The sequence below is a fragment of the Guillardia theta genome (genome assembly GCF_000315625.1).
Source record: "Guillardia theta CCMP2712 unplaced genomic scaffold GUITHscaffold_52, whole genome shotgun sequence".
Lineage (NCBI taxonomy): Eukaryota > Cryptophyceae > Pyrenomonadales > Geminigeraceae > Guillardia > Guillardia theta.
Window position 1 is genome coordinate 493,743 of NW_005434622.1, and position 14,776 is coordinate 508,518.

At 49.7% G+C, this 14,776-nt stretch overlaps 6 protein-coding genes across 6 annotated transcripts; 4 read left to right on the forward strand and 2 right to left on the reverse strand.

Moving 5' to 3' along the window:
- Positions 1-784: 784 nt before the first annotated feature.
- GUITHDRAFT_73844 (hypothetical protein) lies at positions 785-1,604 on the forward strand (the record flags this gene model as incomplete). Its single annotated transcript, XM_005829495.1, has 2 exons — positions 785-1,192; positions 1,251-1,604. 2 exons carry the CDS (start codon positions 785-787, stop codon positions 1,602-1,604), a joined length of 762 nt encoding a protein of 253 aa, XP_005829552.1.
- Positions 1,605-4,463: 2,859 nt separating this feature from the next.
- GUITHDRAFT_62417 (hypothetical protein) lies at positions 4,464-4,907 on the reverse strand (the record flags this gene model as incomplete). Its single annotated transcript, XM_005829496.1, has 1 exon — positions 4,464-4,907. A coding segment is annotated over one exon (444 nt), but the record flags the coding sequence as incomplete, so codon positions are not given.
- A 728-nt stretch (positions 4,908-5,635) lies between these two features.
- On the forward strand, positions 5,636-7,259 carry GUITHDRAFT_111547 (hypothetical protein; the record flags this gene model as incomplete). The annotated part of the gene is made up of 9 exons (XM_005829497.1): positions 5,636-6,031; positions 6,077-6,205; positions 6,259-6,341; positions 6,385-6,437; positions 6,488-6,543; positions 6,594-6,649; positions 6,692-6,762; positions 6,816-6,976; positions 7,029-7,259. The coding sequence occupies 9 exons, from the start codon at positions 5,636-5,638 to the stop codon at positions 7,257-7,259; spliced, it is 1,236 nt and encodes a 411-aa protein (XP_005829554.1).
- A 676-nt stretch (positions 7,260-7,935) lies between these two features.
- GUITHDRAFT_153565 (hypothetical protein) lies at positions 7,936-9,525 on the forward strand. Its single transcript, XM_005829498.1, has 14 exons — positions 7,936-7,993; positions 8,052-8,161; positions 8,216-8,255; positions 8,302-8,358; positions 8,407-8,456; positions 8,509-8,594; positions 8,645-8,691; positions 8,738-8,808; positions 8,862-8,948; positions 9,023-9,058; positions 9,106-9,188; positions 9,229-9,260; positions 9,308-9,370; positions 9,425-9,525. Exons 1-14 carry the CDS (start codon positions 7,985-7,987, stop codon positions 9,482-9,484), a joined length of 831 nt encoding a protein of 276 aa, XP_005829555.1. The 5' UTR covers positions 7,936-7,984; the 3' UTR covers positions 9,485-9,525.
- Positions 9,526-9,710: 185 nt separating this feature from the next.
- Positions 9,711-10,812, reverse strand: GUITHDRAFT_111548 (hypothetical protein; the record flags this gene model as incomplete). Its single annotated transcript, XM_005829499.1, has 3 exons — positions 9,711-9,817; positions 9,866-10,099; positions 10,602-10,812. The coding sequence occupies 3 exons, from the start codon at positions 10,810-10,812 to the stop codon at positions 9,711-9,713; spliced, it is 552 nt and encodes a 183-aa protein (XP_005829556.1).
- Positions 10,813-11,134: 322 nt separating this feature from the next.
- GUITHDRAFT_46749 (hypothetical protein) lies at positions 11,135-12,725 on the forward strand (the record flags this gene model as incomplete). The annotated part of the gene is made up of 6 exons (XM_005829500.1): positions 11,135-11,584; positions 11,662-11,740; positions 11,913-12,162; positions 12,256-12,406; positions 12,456-12,565; positions 12,611-12,725. Coding segments are annotated over 6 exons (1,155 nt in total), but the record flags the coding sequence as incomplete, so codon positions are not given.
- Positions 12,726-14,776: the final 2,051 nt, after the last annotated feature.

Sequence of the window (14,776 nt, forward strand, 5' to 3'; positions counted from 1 at the left end):
CATCCGCCCCCCCCGACAAAGAACGCGCGCCCGCCCCCCACCAACTAACTTTCATAGGGACGCACGCACTATCGGGCAATCAATCCATCCGACTGTCCCTCCCTCCCTCCCTCCCTCCCTCCCTCCCTCCCTCCCTCCTCTCTTGGATTCTTTCGGCATCGCCCTTGCTTGCTTTCATTCCTGAGACCCTCAACTTGTAACTAGCACTTGGTTGTCGAGCTGGAGGGCGAATCCGGCAAAACGCCCATTGAATTCATAGCCTGCCCGATATTGCTTCCCTCACAATGAAAATTCTTCGGGGCTTTGCGCTCATTCTATCCCTGTCGGTGCTGATCCATGCGCAGAAGATTGAATATCATTCTAGCGCAACTGTCAAAAGATCGCAGAATATGCATCATCACAGCACCAAACTCCAGGAAAAGGCGCCCGCGGGTGTCAAAACAGCGGACAGGGAAGCCAGGCTTGACCCTGCCAACTTCCTTGTCGTGTTGGTTGCTGGGTTGATTCTCTTCTACTGTGCCGGACGCGCATATGTGCCTCCCTTCACCGACTTCTCCAAGCTTTCAGAGAGCGAGATAGCCGAATATGAAGAGATTAAGAAAGCAGGTTCTTTGCTGCTTTCATTTCGTTTTCGTCCCATTGAACATCTTGCAGGAGAGTTGGAGCTCCATACAGCAATCTTGTTTGTTGTTGTCGCATCTGCTGCCTTGGTTCTCCTGTTCTACTTCATGTCAGGTGACAGGAAAGCTTGTTTGCTGTTTAGTTCATAACTCCCTGTACAGCCATGTCGATTCTTATCACTATCATCTTCAGCCTCGTAGCCACAATATCCTTTGGATTTCTGCTGTACCCGTACATCGATCACTGGACAGAAAGAAAGTTTTCCAAGGACGTGGACCTACCTCTCCTCGGACCAGTCCCGCTGTTAGCCTTCTTTGTCGCTCCACTTGCCTTGCTCGTCGTCGCCCTGTGGCTGTGCACCAAGCATTGGATCGCGAATGACGTGCTTGCAATCTCGTTAGTGGTTTTCTTTCTTGCAAACATCAGGTTGTCAAGTCTGATGGTCGCTACTGTGTTGTTGCTGTTGGCCTTCTGCTACGATATCTTTTGGGTTTTCATGTCATCTTCAATCTTTGGCAAGAACGTCATGGTCACTGTGGCTACTGATTTGGATGTTCCAATCAAGATTCTGGTATGTAAATCTGTCTCGCATGTGAATTTCTGGACTGACACATGTATTCTTACACAAGATCCCACTGGTCTTGACGGAGGAGACTAAGTCGCAATTGGAATTCACCCTCATCGGTCTCGGCGATATTGTACTTCCCGGCTTGCTTCTATGCTTTGCCTGGCGAGTTGACTGCGACAAAGGGATCGATATGCAGAAAGGATATTTTGCGGTTACAATGGCCGGATACTTGGTGGCTCTGACGTTATGCGAAATCATCGTGGGCTCATTGCACCTGGCACAGCCTGCTATGATTTATCTGGTTCCAGGAACTCTGATTCCTTTTACGTTGCTAGCGCTGGTAAGGAAAGAATTCACCGAGGTTTGGAATGGTGTCGAGGAGACACCCATCGCTGCAGCCCCAGAGAAACCCTAGATCGTCCGTCGACTCGCATCACTGAACAGCTTTCTTCTACTAGAAAAGTTAATCAGAGACTAATGAGCCAAACATGTTGCAGGAATGAATTTCATTAGAACTCATCATGTTCCTGCATATCGTCGTCGTAACGATCAAAACCCTCGTCTTGTTCATCCGGAAGTTCCACTCTTTGAGGAGTTTCCTGAGCTCCCTTTGCCTTCTGGTTGCAAAGAATCAACAGCGATTGACGGAACCCTCCGACAAACCTTCTGAGCTTCATCAGTCTCAGATCCGCTGGGGGCTTTCTGCTCATTGGTATCGATGAGAGAGTCAGGTCCTCTTCTCGCATTCTTGCCGAAGATCCCTTTCAGATAATCCAGCGAAGGGTCATAAATCTTCAACCTTGCAACCTGCATGGAAACGGGTTAGAGATTGCTTCTTCAAATCAACAGCATGTAAGTACTGGCTCTCGGACTGGCATGTCATATCTGCTGCCTCTCCCTCTCGATCTTCTGCTACCTCCCGGTCCCTTGTCGCCTCTGCTTCCCTTCCCGCCTCCACTGTGCCGATGTCACACAACTGCAGACGTAGCAAGACACTAGCAGACCTCTTGTCTCGCATCCTCTCGTGCTTCCTCCTTGCATGCATTTGTGTCGGGTTGAGGCGCGTTGAGTACATCTCGGCGACCACAACAGGGGCAGTGGAGGTGTTGGCGTCACGCTTCACTGCTGTCAAGATGACGATCCTCTTCTCAAACCTCTGGTTGGCGCCATCCACAACCTCGTATCTGTTCGCAATGTCAGCAACCCTGCCGTCATGGATCGAGTTAATCTTGCTGCAGCGAGATAGAGCCGGCAGGAATGCAAGACAACATAGGGAAAAGATAAACACGGCGGTGCTTAGCATACTTGTTGGATAGCCTCCTAACAAGGGCCATCTTCGCGTCCTGCCATTCCTTTTCCCAGGGAGAATTGCCTCGCAATGCGTCCCAGAGCCCTTGCCTGCCAGTCCAATACACGGCAAACATCGCAGCCAGTATGAGAATGACAGCTTGACGAGACCAGTCGACCATCTGCCATGGCACATGTCAGAGGAACGCAGTGATTGTTATCTCCTATGAGATGGCATAAGTCTTGATAGATTCCTCTAAGAGCAAGTTCTGGTGATCACAGAACTGTGCTCTAACAATCTCTCTGCATGTTCATCGTGCTCATTCTATCACAGTCATCCCAACAAGTACTCGATGCTCTACCCTGCTCTCCCCTCCCGTGACTGGCTACCACTTCGGCCAACTCCTGCTCCTCCTCTTCTACGATCTTCTTTTTCTCGCTTTTTCTCAATCGTAAAACTCAAAAAGAAAATGAAAAAAGAATGGAAAGCCTGTCCTCAGGGGCCTCCTTGCGCTACTGCTCCTTCCCCTGATCCTCGTCCCCCTGCTTGTCGTGCATCACTGCCTCTCCTTGAGGGGGACTTGCCAAGTGTCTCTCTCTCATTCCGATGTATGCCGCACATCATGGCTTCAGTCTTGGCTGCTCAATGAAGCATACATCTTCATTCCAATCACAGAAACATACTGCTCCTCAGCCCTCAATGCCCTCCTTTCCGCCCTTCCTCCCTCCTTCCCGCCCTCCCTAGCTCCGGGGTTCAATACCCTTCATGCTCCGCCGCTCGTAGTATCGCAAACGACATGCAGTGACACTGCACAGACGGTGAGGACAAGCTGGACGCAGTACTGCATCACCTTGGCGAAGTTGCAGCTCATTCAAGAGCTCGAAGTTGTCCTCGCGCAGCCTTGCTGAGTTCTCGTTGCCGCCTGACATGGCCGTGAGGACTCGACAGGTTGGAGCTCAGGAAGAATCACCCAGCACAAGCGTCTGCAGCGAAGGCAGAAGATTAGGGTGGTCTCGGAGCGCGACCAGCAAAGAGATCATCCATTGCTGCAAAGTGGGCAAGGAGAAGAACGTCAGAAGAGCTTGAAAAGTCAGACTTGCCTCTACCTCTGGAAGATTGTTGGCAGCTAAGTCTAGCTCCTTCAGGCTACTACACAAGACTTCCCCTGCCACTCATGTCAATCAGGTCGAACCTCCGGCTTTACCGGCGAACCTTTCTCAGCTTCCTCTGAGATCTTCGTGGGAAAGTGAATCCCCTCTGCAATCTTGTTGTTGAACAAACCGAGCTTGACAATCCTGAACGATGCAACGCAAACGGTCACAGGTTAAAACAGCGAACCAGTCATCTCACTTGCAATGTGAAGATGTTAAAACGGTGAAGAGGCCCTGACCGTTGATCCTATTCCCAGACAGATCGATGTCTCTCCCCACTACTCCAGCGTTGGGTTAATCATGACATCGGATTACAAACATGCACCTGACGAATGAGCAAGGATCTTGATGGCCTCATTGTCTAGTCCCGAATGGCGAATCCTCACCTGAGAGCATCACAAACAAAAACCTTCAGTTCCACTTGGTGAGTGTCAGTCGCGTGCTGGCATCACCTGTCCAAGTACAGGGCAACCCACCACCGCGGCAGCAAGCGTCTTTGCTTGTTGTTCGTCAAGATGCAAATCATTCAGGCTGGATCATCGTGAATGACAGGAGAGATACATGGGAGAAGACGGAACCTGAGAGATTCTAATCTACAGTTCGAATCTGACAAGGAAGCTGAGAATGCTGATGCTGACTCATCTGGAAAAGCGTCACAACAGTGAGGTTCGAGTCGGGGATCACCCGTGAAGGCAAGCGGGCAGCCGTCAAGCTCCAGGTATTTGATCTTGTTGTGTGGACGACAAAGTACAGTCCACAATGTTGCAACGCTCTGACCCGTCATGGAGGGATTGTCTGCCAGGTTTAAGCTCTCGATGTAAACATCTTCTTTGAGCAAAGCTGAACCCAACGCCTTCATGCCGACATCACCAACTTCGATGGATGACAAGTCGACTCGCTCGAGATTTACACCTGCCTCCCCGAATATGCTTGAGAGCTTGCTCAGTCCTTCATCCTTAATTGAATTTCGCGACAGCGAAATCGATCTGAGCACTTTGTTCTTGAGGAAAACTTCTCGCAAGGTCGAAACCCCTTCGCTTGTGATGCCTTTATAGTCGAGCTCGATTGCCTCCAGGCCAGCATTCTCTGCAAGACCTGGGGCCAACAATGTGAGACCCTCGTCACCGAATGTACTGTCTCCGATGGCAAGCCGCTTTAGCGCTTTATTATGCTTCAGCATGTTAGAGAAGGCAGAGACTGATTCCGGTTCCAACTTGTGGCCACTTGCCTTCAGCTCATTCAGAACATGATTGTGCGCTATCGAGTCACACAACTCTCTCCAAGACGATGTCTCCATCACCCTGTTTTTCATGAGCAGTAGGGAAGTAAGCCCCGGATCATTCTCAGCCAGACGGCCTGTCCAGTCTGAAACTCCTTGTCGCTTACCCCATGCCATCGCTTCGAACAATGGGATATTTGAGAGCAGCAATAAGGAGAAGAGAACGAAACGCAAGTTGGCTGTAATCTTGTACCCTCGTCAGGTGAGTTCCTAGAAAGAGAGCGTTAGAAGTATCATCTTGAACCTCAAACCACAAATGCTCTCGTTGCTCATCTCCCTAGTCCCTGCTCATTCTGCTTCTTCTTTCTCTCACTCTCACTTTGCTCCTTCTCGCTGCCCCTAGTCCTCCCCCCTCCCGGCGTTCTCGCTCGATTGTATCATCGCCGAGTCTTGGCATTTTCGGTCGCTTCGATTTTCTAAGCTCGCCTCAGAAAGGGCACGTGCGGTCACAACTCCGGTCAGAACTGACAAGATGTACTTGTACTGAGGGGAGAAGGGATGGAGACGGGGGCATGGCAGGAAGACATGTGCATATGAGAAGAGGATGAAAGAGGATCTTGAGCTGATGTGTTTGAGAAGTGAGAAACATTGTGACATGCGACCTCAGGATGACTTGTAGAGTATTTAGACTCTTTAGTCTTGTGAACCTGCTTTGTTTGCTGCATGCAGTTTCTGCGTGTCGCCATGCGCCTTGCGGGAAAAGAGGAGTTGTTCGATCGCCTTCGATGATGACTGCTCCATCGCTAAGTATGCCGTCCAGCATGCACGATACGGGCAAGAGGACTGTGGAAGAACTTGATGGCGCTATCCAACCACCTGAGTCGCAAAGGCTGAGATTGGACGGGTCTGCGAGCGAACACTCCCACGACGATACACAACAGGAAAGGCCCAACACGGATTCATCGGAAGAGACAGTAGTGAAGGGAGAAGCTGATCCCATGCAGAATTCTGATGAGGAGGAGGGCGAGGAGGAGGAAGAGGAGGAGGAGGAAGAGGAAGAAGAGATGGTTCTTGATGAATTCGGTCGTGTGCCTGGAGGAATCCTCCCATCGAATCCATGTTATCCAGACCTGAACTACGACTTTCGGAACTTTCCCAAGTTCTTGGACTCATCGAAAGAAAAGGTTGTCAGTTGTGAAACTGCAAGGAGCGACTGAAATTCCTTGCAGGAGTTCAATCAGCTTGTGCAAAGCTGCCAGCTGGCATTCAATGCGCGCAATACAAGAAGTGGCCAACAATATAGCACAGGCGAAACATTTTGGATCGCATCGGACACTGAGCCTCGAATGCCCCTGGAGGTATCGGACGAGTCACGCTGATTTGAAACAGCTCCACTAACACTTGCTGCCAGAAACTGGCGAAGGCTGTTTTTGAGTTTCATACCCAAGGACTAGAGCCTGGAGTCCATTACGAACCATCCAAGTCTGGAGCTGAGTAAGCATGCTCCCCCCTGACGACGAGCCGCTGAGTCCCGCAGGTGGTGGACGTTGGCTTTCGAGCCTGGAGACGACGTCGGGCTACACTGGGACAGTGAGTGGCCCCGAGTGAACGAACCTTAGACGCCAACCCTCATGCCACAGGAGACTACGAGCTCGAGTCGACCAGCGGCATCCTTGTGCATCCCCATCTCTCCACGGTCAGCTTCGTGGGAGGCAGAGGAACGTATGCTGAGAGAGCATGGAACAGGTGACATACCTGACCGGAGTTGGAGGCCCGACGATCGTGTTCGACAAGATCTCTCCGTGAATGTGCCATGGCAATGATTTCATCTCACACAGACGCAGGATGGAGACCGGGCCTCTGGAGGAGATTCTGGGTGAAATAGCTGAGGGCATACTGAGCCGACCGTCACCTGGTGAGTCTGTGATTGTTGCGACCGGACGTCCACAGGGTTTGACAAGATCCCAGGCAAACATGTCTCGTTCGATGGAAGACTTCTGCATGGCGCTCCTGCTGACGCCGATGCGTGGAAACACCAGCATTCCAAGAAGGAGAAGAGAATAACTTTCCTAGTCAATGTGTGGCTCAACCATGTCCCCGTGACTGCTGAAAGATTCCCGGAAGAGAAGGTCAGAGCTTCCTGTCTGCCTGCCTGCAGGTCTCTCCTCACGAGATGAGCAGATCGAGATGTTCAAGGAGATGATGGCACTGGATGTCATCCCAGTCAACGACACCGAGGAGGAAGCAGAGCTGCTTGACTTGCCCGAGATGAAAAAGCGCCAAGAGGAGCTTGAGGAGATCAAACTTCAGTTTAAGACCACGGCAAGAACCCCACCGCCATCTCCTTGCCTCGGCATGACCCTCATTACTTGCAGGCGAGGGCTGAGATGCGGCTGGAGCTCCCTCTCATAGCGTTGAGGACAAGACACTCCAAGAGCGGCGCGTCCTTCCGCCTTCGTTTTGCTAGCGCCGAGGAGGGCAACAACACTGACAGTCTCTGCTGTCTTAGTGAGTTCCAGAGACCAAAGGCGAAAGACAGAAAGGAATCGCAGAAAGGGAAGAGATGAACAGAACTAGTAAGTAAATACTATATGCTGAGACTCCACGAACATCGAGGGGCATCGTGAAGAGCCGAAGGCTGGGCGCCGCCGTAGGGCCGGGCGTCACGGTGCTCCGCCGGCCCGGGCAGGGGCCGGCGTGATCGGCCCCGGAGTAAAAGACAATGCAAGTCCGCCTCGCGATGCTTTATTAAGTCATACTAAAAGACAGCAGTACATACCTATGTCGCTCGACATCGTAACTTTCATATGAATGATTGTTATGGCGGGAGATTCAAGTTTGTGGTCAGCGGGAGATGGCTTCTCCTGCAGGAGGGATAGGAAGAGGTCACCGTAGAGCGATGGCGAGGGAGAGGTCTTGCTATCTTCATGCCGAGGGTGTGAGCTGGAATGAGCAACGGAGGGAGGGAAAGTTGAGAGTCCCCGGGGGGGAGCGGGGGGGGCGGTTGGCGGGGAGCCTGCAGGGGTGAACCCTTTTCTTTCCCTGGAAGGGATGGATCTTTTTTTGTCGAAGTCTTACTTTCCTCCAGGATGGACCATCAAGAGAATGGGAGGAAGAAGCCACTGAGAAGACAGAAGATGGAGAAGGAAAGCTGCCCTTGTTTTGCGTTCATTTGTTCACTCTGACGCATGAATCGTGGTTCAGGTGCATCACCTCAGTTGCGGTTTCCCCGCTCGACTGCACCGGCACTGTCAAGCGCAAGTGGCTCAGGCGTTCTTAAAGCATCTCCTCTTCATCAGGCAGCAGATACCCATGTTAGCACGTGCAACGGGTTGTCAGAACATCTGACGTATTCTTGAATGTACCAGACCGTACGATCAATTTCGCAAGCAAGTGCTTGTTGCAGACGTTGTGATGGTGATTATGAATGTGTTGATGATTGAATAGAGCACAGGACGCTCAAAGCAAGAAGACTGCTCGATCAAAAGCTCTTTCAAGAAAATGCAGAAAAGTTTGAACAGGCAATCGGTTTTCGAACTCATCATGACTACTCCCGCAGTTTATTGAGGGTTCTGACTATGCCCTTGAATCCTTCCACGAACTATTTGCGTGAGTTTACACTTGACTCCACGCAGAACAGTTTGTGATCTTTTCGCCAAAGCCATCACGACGTTACCTCTATCGCTATTGCGTTTGGTCCAACACCAATCAACCCTAGGCAGCTTTTCTTGCTGAAATTCGATGATTGTACAGTATTGTATCCTTCGCAATTCCTTCCACATGACAACACTTTGTAGCTTCAACAGAAGATATTGAAAGCAGCAAACTTCAGAAATTGGGAATGGTAACTCATTTGTGACTTGGATCAAATCTCTGATGGTACGTGACAGGATGCTTCTCGAGCAATTGTGAGACAGTGCATCGGTAGCGGAATCTCTGAATTTGATAGTCCTTCTCTCCCGTAAGACAGCATGTAAAATCACCCCTTGGCTGAAATACTGATTGCATTCACAGTCAAAAGATATACCTGATGGCATATGTGCGCAATTATGGGATCAGTCCTGAGAGCGGCTCAGATGAGCAACAGACGAGATTTCACGGGTGATTCTAGCCTTGTCTTGTTATGCTGGGCTGCTATGAAGCAGACGTTATGTCGCGCTGATGTATGTCTACAGATGGAATTGCAAGCATAATTTTGGATTGAAAGCAAGGCAGGGATGGAAAAGCTATCTGAAGGTCCAAATAACAAGTTTTACAGGAAGTGTTCCCCAATCATTCTCTACGTCGGATCCCATCAATTCTGTTCATCTGCTCCTGAAGATTCTACATTTGTTTCTGAGAGTAAGCGGTTTGACTTAATTCTATCTTTGATTGGTCACAGCGAACTTGGACGCGATTGCAAAGGATATTGAGGTAGGTTTAGGGATGGGACTTTGCACTCTTGAACTTGTTCAAATCAGGCGGAGAGCAACTCTAGCTCACAGGAGCCCTCCCATACTTCGATATGGCTGCAGTGTCAGGCTGTGAGAACTCAAACACGCTTCCTAATCCTGATGCCCTTGCTGAATGGTCTACAGGTCCTGAAAGGCCTTGTACCCGAGAACTCTTCGGGTTCAGATTCGACGTCCATGATTTGAAAAGACTAGCATTCGATTCCGCTGTATAATATACCAATCTTAAAAGAATAGAAAGAATCTTTGGAGAGGGATTGCACTACACATACATTTCTTCCGTGTTGATTTCCCGTGGACTTTGTCACATTCAAAGTCACTCACACCTCTCTCAACCACCCCGATTGTTCTTCCAGTAATCCCATACCTGAAGCAGCTTAACTTAGTCGCAAACAAGTCAAAACGTTATTTTTCACACCATCCAATCTGTGGACGTCGGCTGCTCATTAATGCAGTCGCGGCATAAGTAGACTCCCGGGACAGACAAGCCACCCGGTAAGGTCTGGTAGTCTATGAGAACTGCCAAAGGCTTCAATTCTTATTCGCCAAGTCTTCTCCTCCCCCTACCGACTCTCTTCTTAGACTTGCACACCTTGCATGCATTATTGCCTCCCTGCTCAACCTGGGTTGCGACAGCCTCTTCTTTGGTCACCGATTTGGGTTCCTCAACACTCTTTCCCTCTGCCATTACTGGCGTGACATCGTCCTGAGATGGCTGCTCTGTCTTGTTCTCAACATCGGGCACAGCATCTTGAACCAAACCATCCGCTTTCTCATGATCAATCACGTTCTCCTCAGGGCCTGTGGTCAACAGCATGAAACTCTAGCAACACGAGCTCAAGTCAACCTCCATTTGGCACTGCAGGAAGTGTCTGGAGATCAAGAATCATGCCATTCAAGAGAGGAAAGTTGATTGAATCACCTCTGCCGTTTGTTGCTTGTTTTTGTTTTCCTCGGCATTCTACCTAATGAAATTTCATGAGACATTGACCTCTACCGATCAGTCAGCAGTCTGCTCAGCTAAGTTTTCTTCTGATCTCATTCCATCCTTCCGTCCTCACATCTCCTCTCGCCCCTGTACTGCCACCCATGTCTCCCCTCTCCCCTGCATCCAGCAGCCTGCATAGTGGGGTTCATACTAATGTTTAGTCAAAAAGTTGGGACCAGAATGAGGGCGATGAGTCAATTGAGGAGGCGGATCGGGGTTTCATGCAGCGAGTGCTGCTAGCATGGCTGCTGTTATGCTCGGGGGGAGGAGGGAGGGAGGACATGGTTGGAGGAGGAGCCATCAAGAACGAGCTACCATCGGCCACGCTGGAGAGGCTCAGAACCTCCTCGCACTTGGTGGTTGAGACCGCGCGAGCAACTGTAAGTTCGCGTTGCGCCTGGACCTTGGGCGTGTCGACATCAGATGGTGGGGTCTCAAGGAAAACTAAGACTTGCAGCGAAGAAGGTATGTGTGGAGAGTTCCACTTGTACAACAGGAAGCTACGCACCAAAGGAAGAGCTTGCATCCAAATCTGTCAGAAAGGACATTCACCGTTCTTCTGCATGCAGATGAAAGGGGGGGAACGATCGAGAGGACGTGAGGATGAGGATCGAAACTATGGATTACGTGAACGAAGAAAATCAAAATATGGACCAGATAAACGAAGTCAAACTAAGAGAAAACCGTTCAGAAAATCGTCCAGAAGAACAGATCCCAAGCCATCGGGCTTACAAGAGTTAAAGGGAAAGTTGCGAGCGAAGATTCGTGCAACTGTTAAAGGCAATTACACAGACAGAAAGAATTATAGGGACCAAATTGCAACATCGGATGGAGATCAAGCTGGTACAAAGAAACATAGACCTGGCTCCTTCCCTGCCTTGGGGATCGAGGATTCGATAGCCAAGGCTTTAATGCATGCAGGGTACAAGTTTCCGACGCCCGTGCAACGCAAATCGATTCCTGAACTCTTATCCGGGGCTAATGTTGTGATGATGGCTCGAACAGGATCAGGCAAGACGGCCGCTTTCTTGGTTCCTCTGATTCAGAGAATTCGAGCAATAAGTGACTCAAACTGGGCTCAGGGCAAAGTGATTGGCATACAAGGTCTTGTTCTGGTCCCAACTAGGGAACTTGCGTTGCAAACTTTCAATTTTTTCAAGTCATATGCCAAGTACACGCAGTTGACTGCCTGCTTGATCGTTGGTGGAGAAGCCTTGGAGCCGCAGTTCGCGGCACTAGCAACAAATCCGAACGTGGTCATCGCTACACCTGGACGATTGCTGCAACTGTTGAACGAGGTGAGGCGTGGGTGACAACATCGGCTTTCTTTCTTATTATCCAAGGTGAGAGTTCTGAGCTGGATCGTGTTTGACAGGTCCGCACGTTCTCATTGAAGGGAGTTCGGGTTTGCGTCCTTGACGAGGCTGATCGCTTGTTCGAGACTTCCCTGATACGTGAGCCTCTGACTAGCGATCTTTTTGTGTGCACTCATTGTTTCTTTACCGATAGATGAAGTACAAGAGATCATGGCAGCGATGTCGTCGCAGAACGAAATCAAAATCGTTCGCACCACGCGAAAATCAAGAGCTGGAAAATTGCATGGGAGTGACTGGAATGGTACAAAAGAGAGCGAGAGAGCGGTGAAGAAGAAACCTTTCAGGCAAATGATCTTGGTCAGTGCTACAATGCCAAAGGAGCTCGCAGACTTTGCATCAGCCGATGTGCAAGATCATATCCTGATACGCCTAGATACTGATACTCTAATGTCCGAAAGCCTCAAAGTCGGATACTTTTATGTCTTGGATTACGAGAAACTTCCCGGACTTGCCTTCCTACTGAGCAATATTCTTGACACGACGGGTAATACAACATTACCGTCAATTCAAGACTTGATTATGAATCCTCATCCCTTGACGCCCTGGGGAGCCTCGAATGTGCATAAACTTCAAGACCAGAAGTTCAAGAAAAGATGTCTCATCTTCTGCGCCACAAGGCACAGCGTGGAACTTATAACGCAGGTGCTGGGACACGCAGGCTTCCAGGTGGGAGGGCTCCATGGGCACGCAGACAACGAGCAAAGGAAAATTCTGGTCGAAGACTTTGCGAAGAAAAGACTTCAGGTTGTCCGGTAGTAATAGTTTTGGCTGTACTGATTATCGTGATATGAAGGTTCTAGTCGTCACAGACCTTGCAGCACGTGGCATTGATATCCCTCTCCTGGACTACGTCATAAATTTTGACTTTCCGAGTACTCCCAAGTTGTTCATTCATCGTTGCGGGTGAGAATTGCTCATAAGGTCACCGGCCCCTGACCTGTCGGACAGTCGTGCAGGCAGGGCAGGGATGATAGGCACCGTCTATTCCCTCATTACTCCAGAAGACCTTCCGCATCTCATCGATGCAAATCTTGTCCTTGGGCGGAAAATGAGAACTACCCCTGATGATCAGAACGTGAAATCCGCTGGAGGATGCCTGTTAGATGCCGCAGACAACTTCCTGATTGGAAAGTTGCCGACAGATTACATTGGATACTGGACAAGAGCTATTCATCAAATATTTCTCAAGGACTATGATCTTGAAGGTCAAGCGGCGACAGCGCGGAGGTAAACAGAGGCCTCGTCCAAAACGCTTCCTTGATTTTCTTATTTCAACCAGAGGATTCAAGTTGTACCTCAAAACTTGTCCTTCACCCAGTGATCAGAGCAAGAAGTATTTTGTTGGAAATGTATTTGTGTAATGAGCTGAAGCTGAGATGTCAGACAAGCCAACGATCTCTTGGACACAGAATTGGCGTATCTGCAGGTCCATCACTGGTTTCGCCACTTAGCGGGAGAGGCTGATCTTTTCGAAGAGAAGGTACAAACGTCTCTTGTTGGCTGATCTGACCTCAAGGGACAGGAACAAAGGGATGCTTTCCTGGAGTCAAGCTCGAAGCTGTCCATCAAGAAAGGGAGTTTCCTTATGCCAGGGGAGAAAATCTTGTGGGAGCTCAACGATGGGGTTCGTAAGGAAGTACGTCGATCTGACTCCCTTTCAAGGTCCTAAATTGCTTTTTTTACAGGCGGGTTGGAGGCTTCAAAGACATTCAAAGTTTGTTTCCAAGTATCTAGCCAACGGATTACAGCAGCATCCAGCAGAGTCATCAGAGAAAAGCCTCAATTCATCTTTGCTCATCAGAGAGTTGAATTCAGAAAGTGTCAAACCGACTTATCGGCAGAAACTAAGAGCGCAACAGCCCGTCTTGGTGCCAGATTTTGAAGTTTTGCAAGGTCATGATGTCTGAAGAACGACGTGAAATGACATGTTATCCCCAGGTATGTCGGAGAGAGCACAGGACAAGAGTTTGAGAGTTAGTACTGGCGGGTCGATGCAAGGAGACCTCAATCAGGAAGTACTTGAAGTGGGGGGCGATGATATTGAAGACATTGCGAAACGCGAGCATCAGCGAAAGATCTGGGATAAGAAGAAGAAGAGGTTCACGACGTACGAGAACCTGAACAAAGAACAACAGAAAGAAATCCGCTACCTGAGAAACGAAGCTGGCAATCGTGTTAGGCGATTGAGCTCTCAACAAGAGAAGGTAGGGCTGCCCAGTCCTTGTTACATACGTAAACCTCTGGACAGGACGGAGCGATCTATCAGAAATGGAAGGACTCGAGCAATTTGAGGGTACAGAGCATCGGCGAAAGCAAAAACGAGAAGAACGCAAAGAAAGCTTCCGCCAACGCCTATGTCGCCCTCCGAAACAGAAATGCAGGCGAAAGCTCAAGACTCGGGGCCTCGATCTTAGCAGGCACCAAGAACCCGCTGCTGCTCAAGATCGAGAACAAGGACGGCGCGTCTGGCTCTCAACGGAAACTTGCGCAGATGAGGGAAATCAAGGAGAACAAGGCGACGAAGGAGAAGAAGGCGAGGTATGAACGACAGAAGGCGCAGATTGCAAGGAAGAAAGGAAAGGCGAATGATGTCATCCCCTCAAAGCTGCTCAGTGCCATGAACCAGAGGCTGTCAACGTTGCACAAGACGACAAAGGTGACAAGATGAGAGTTTGCTGTTGTGTGTGCTTGTGACAATCTGGCAGGGGCTGAGGGTCGGGGCGAAGGTCGATGTTCCCACGCTGTTGAAGCTCCATCAGAAACACATGAAATCTTCAATGAAAGAGCTGCGTTGGGACAGAAAGCGCTAACATATATCCTCGATAATACATACATGTTACATTACAAGTGAGTGTCTTGAGCATTCATGCACCTGTATGCAACACTTCAGTCATGAGCAACCTTTCGATGTGATTCACCTCTCAGCAACGCAAAGATTAGAAGTGCTAGAGCAACGATGGCAAAGAAGAACGCGGGCGAGATCGACACGCCAAGTATGGTCGGACATCTGAAACACAATTCTTGCCCTCACCCCTTTCAACCCTTTTCCTACTGCATGTTCGCCCACTTCACATGTTCGCCCACTTCACATGTTCGCCCACTTCCCTTTCTCCC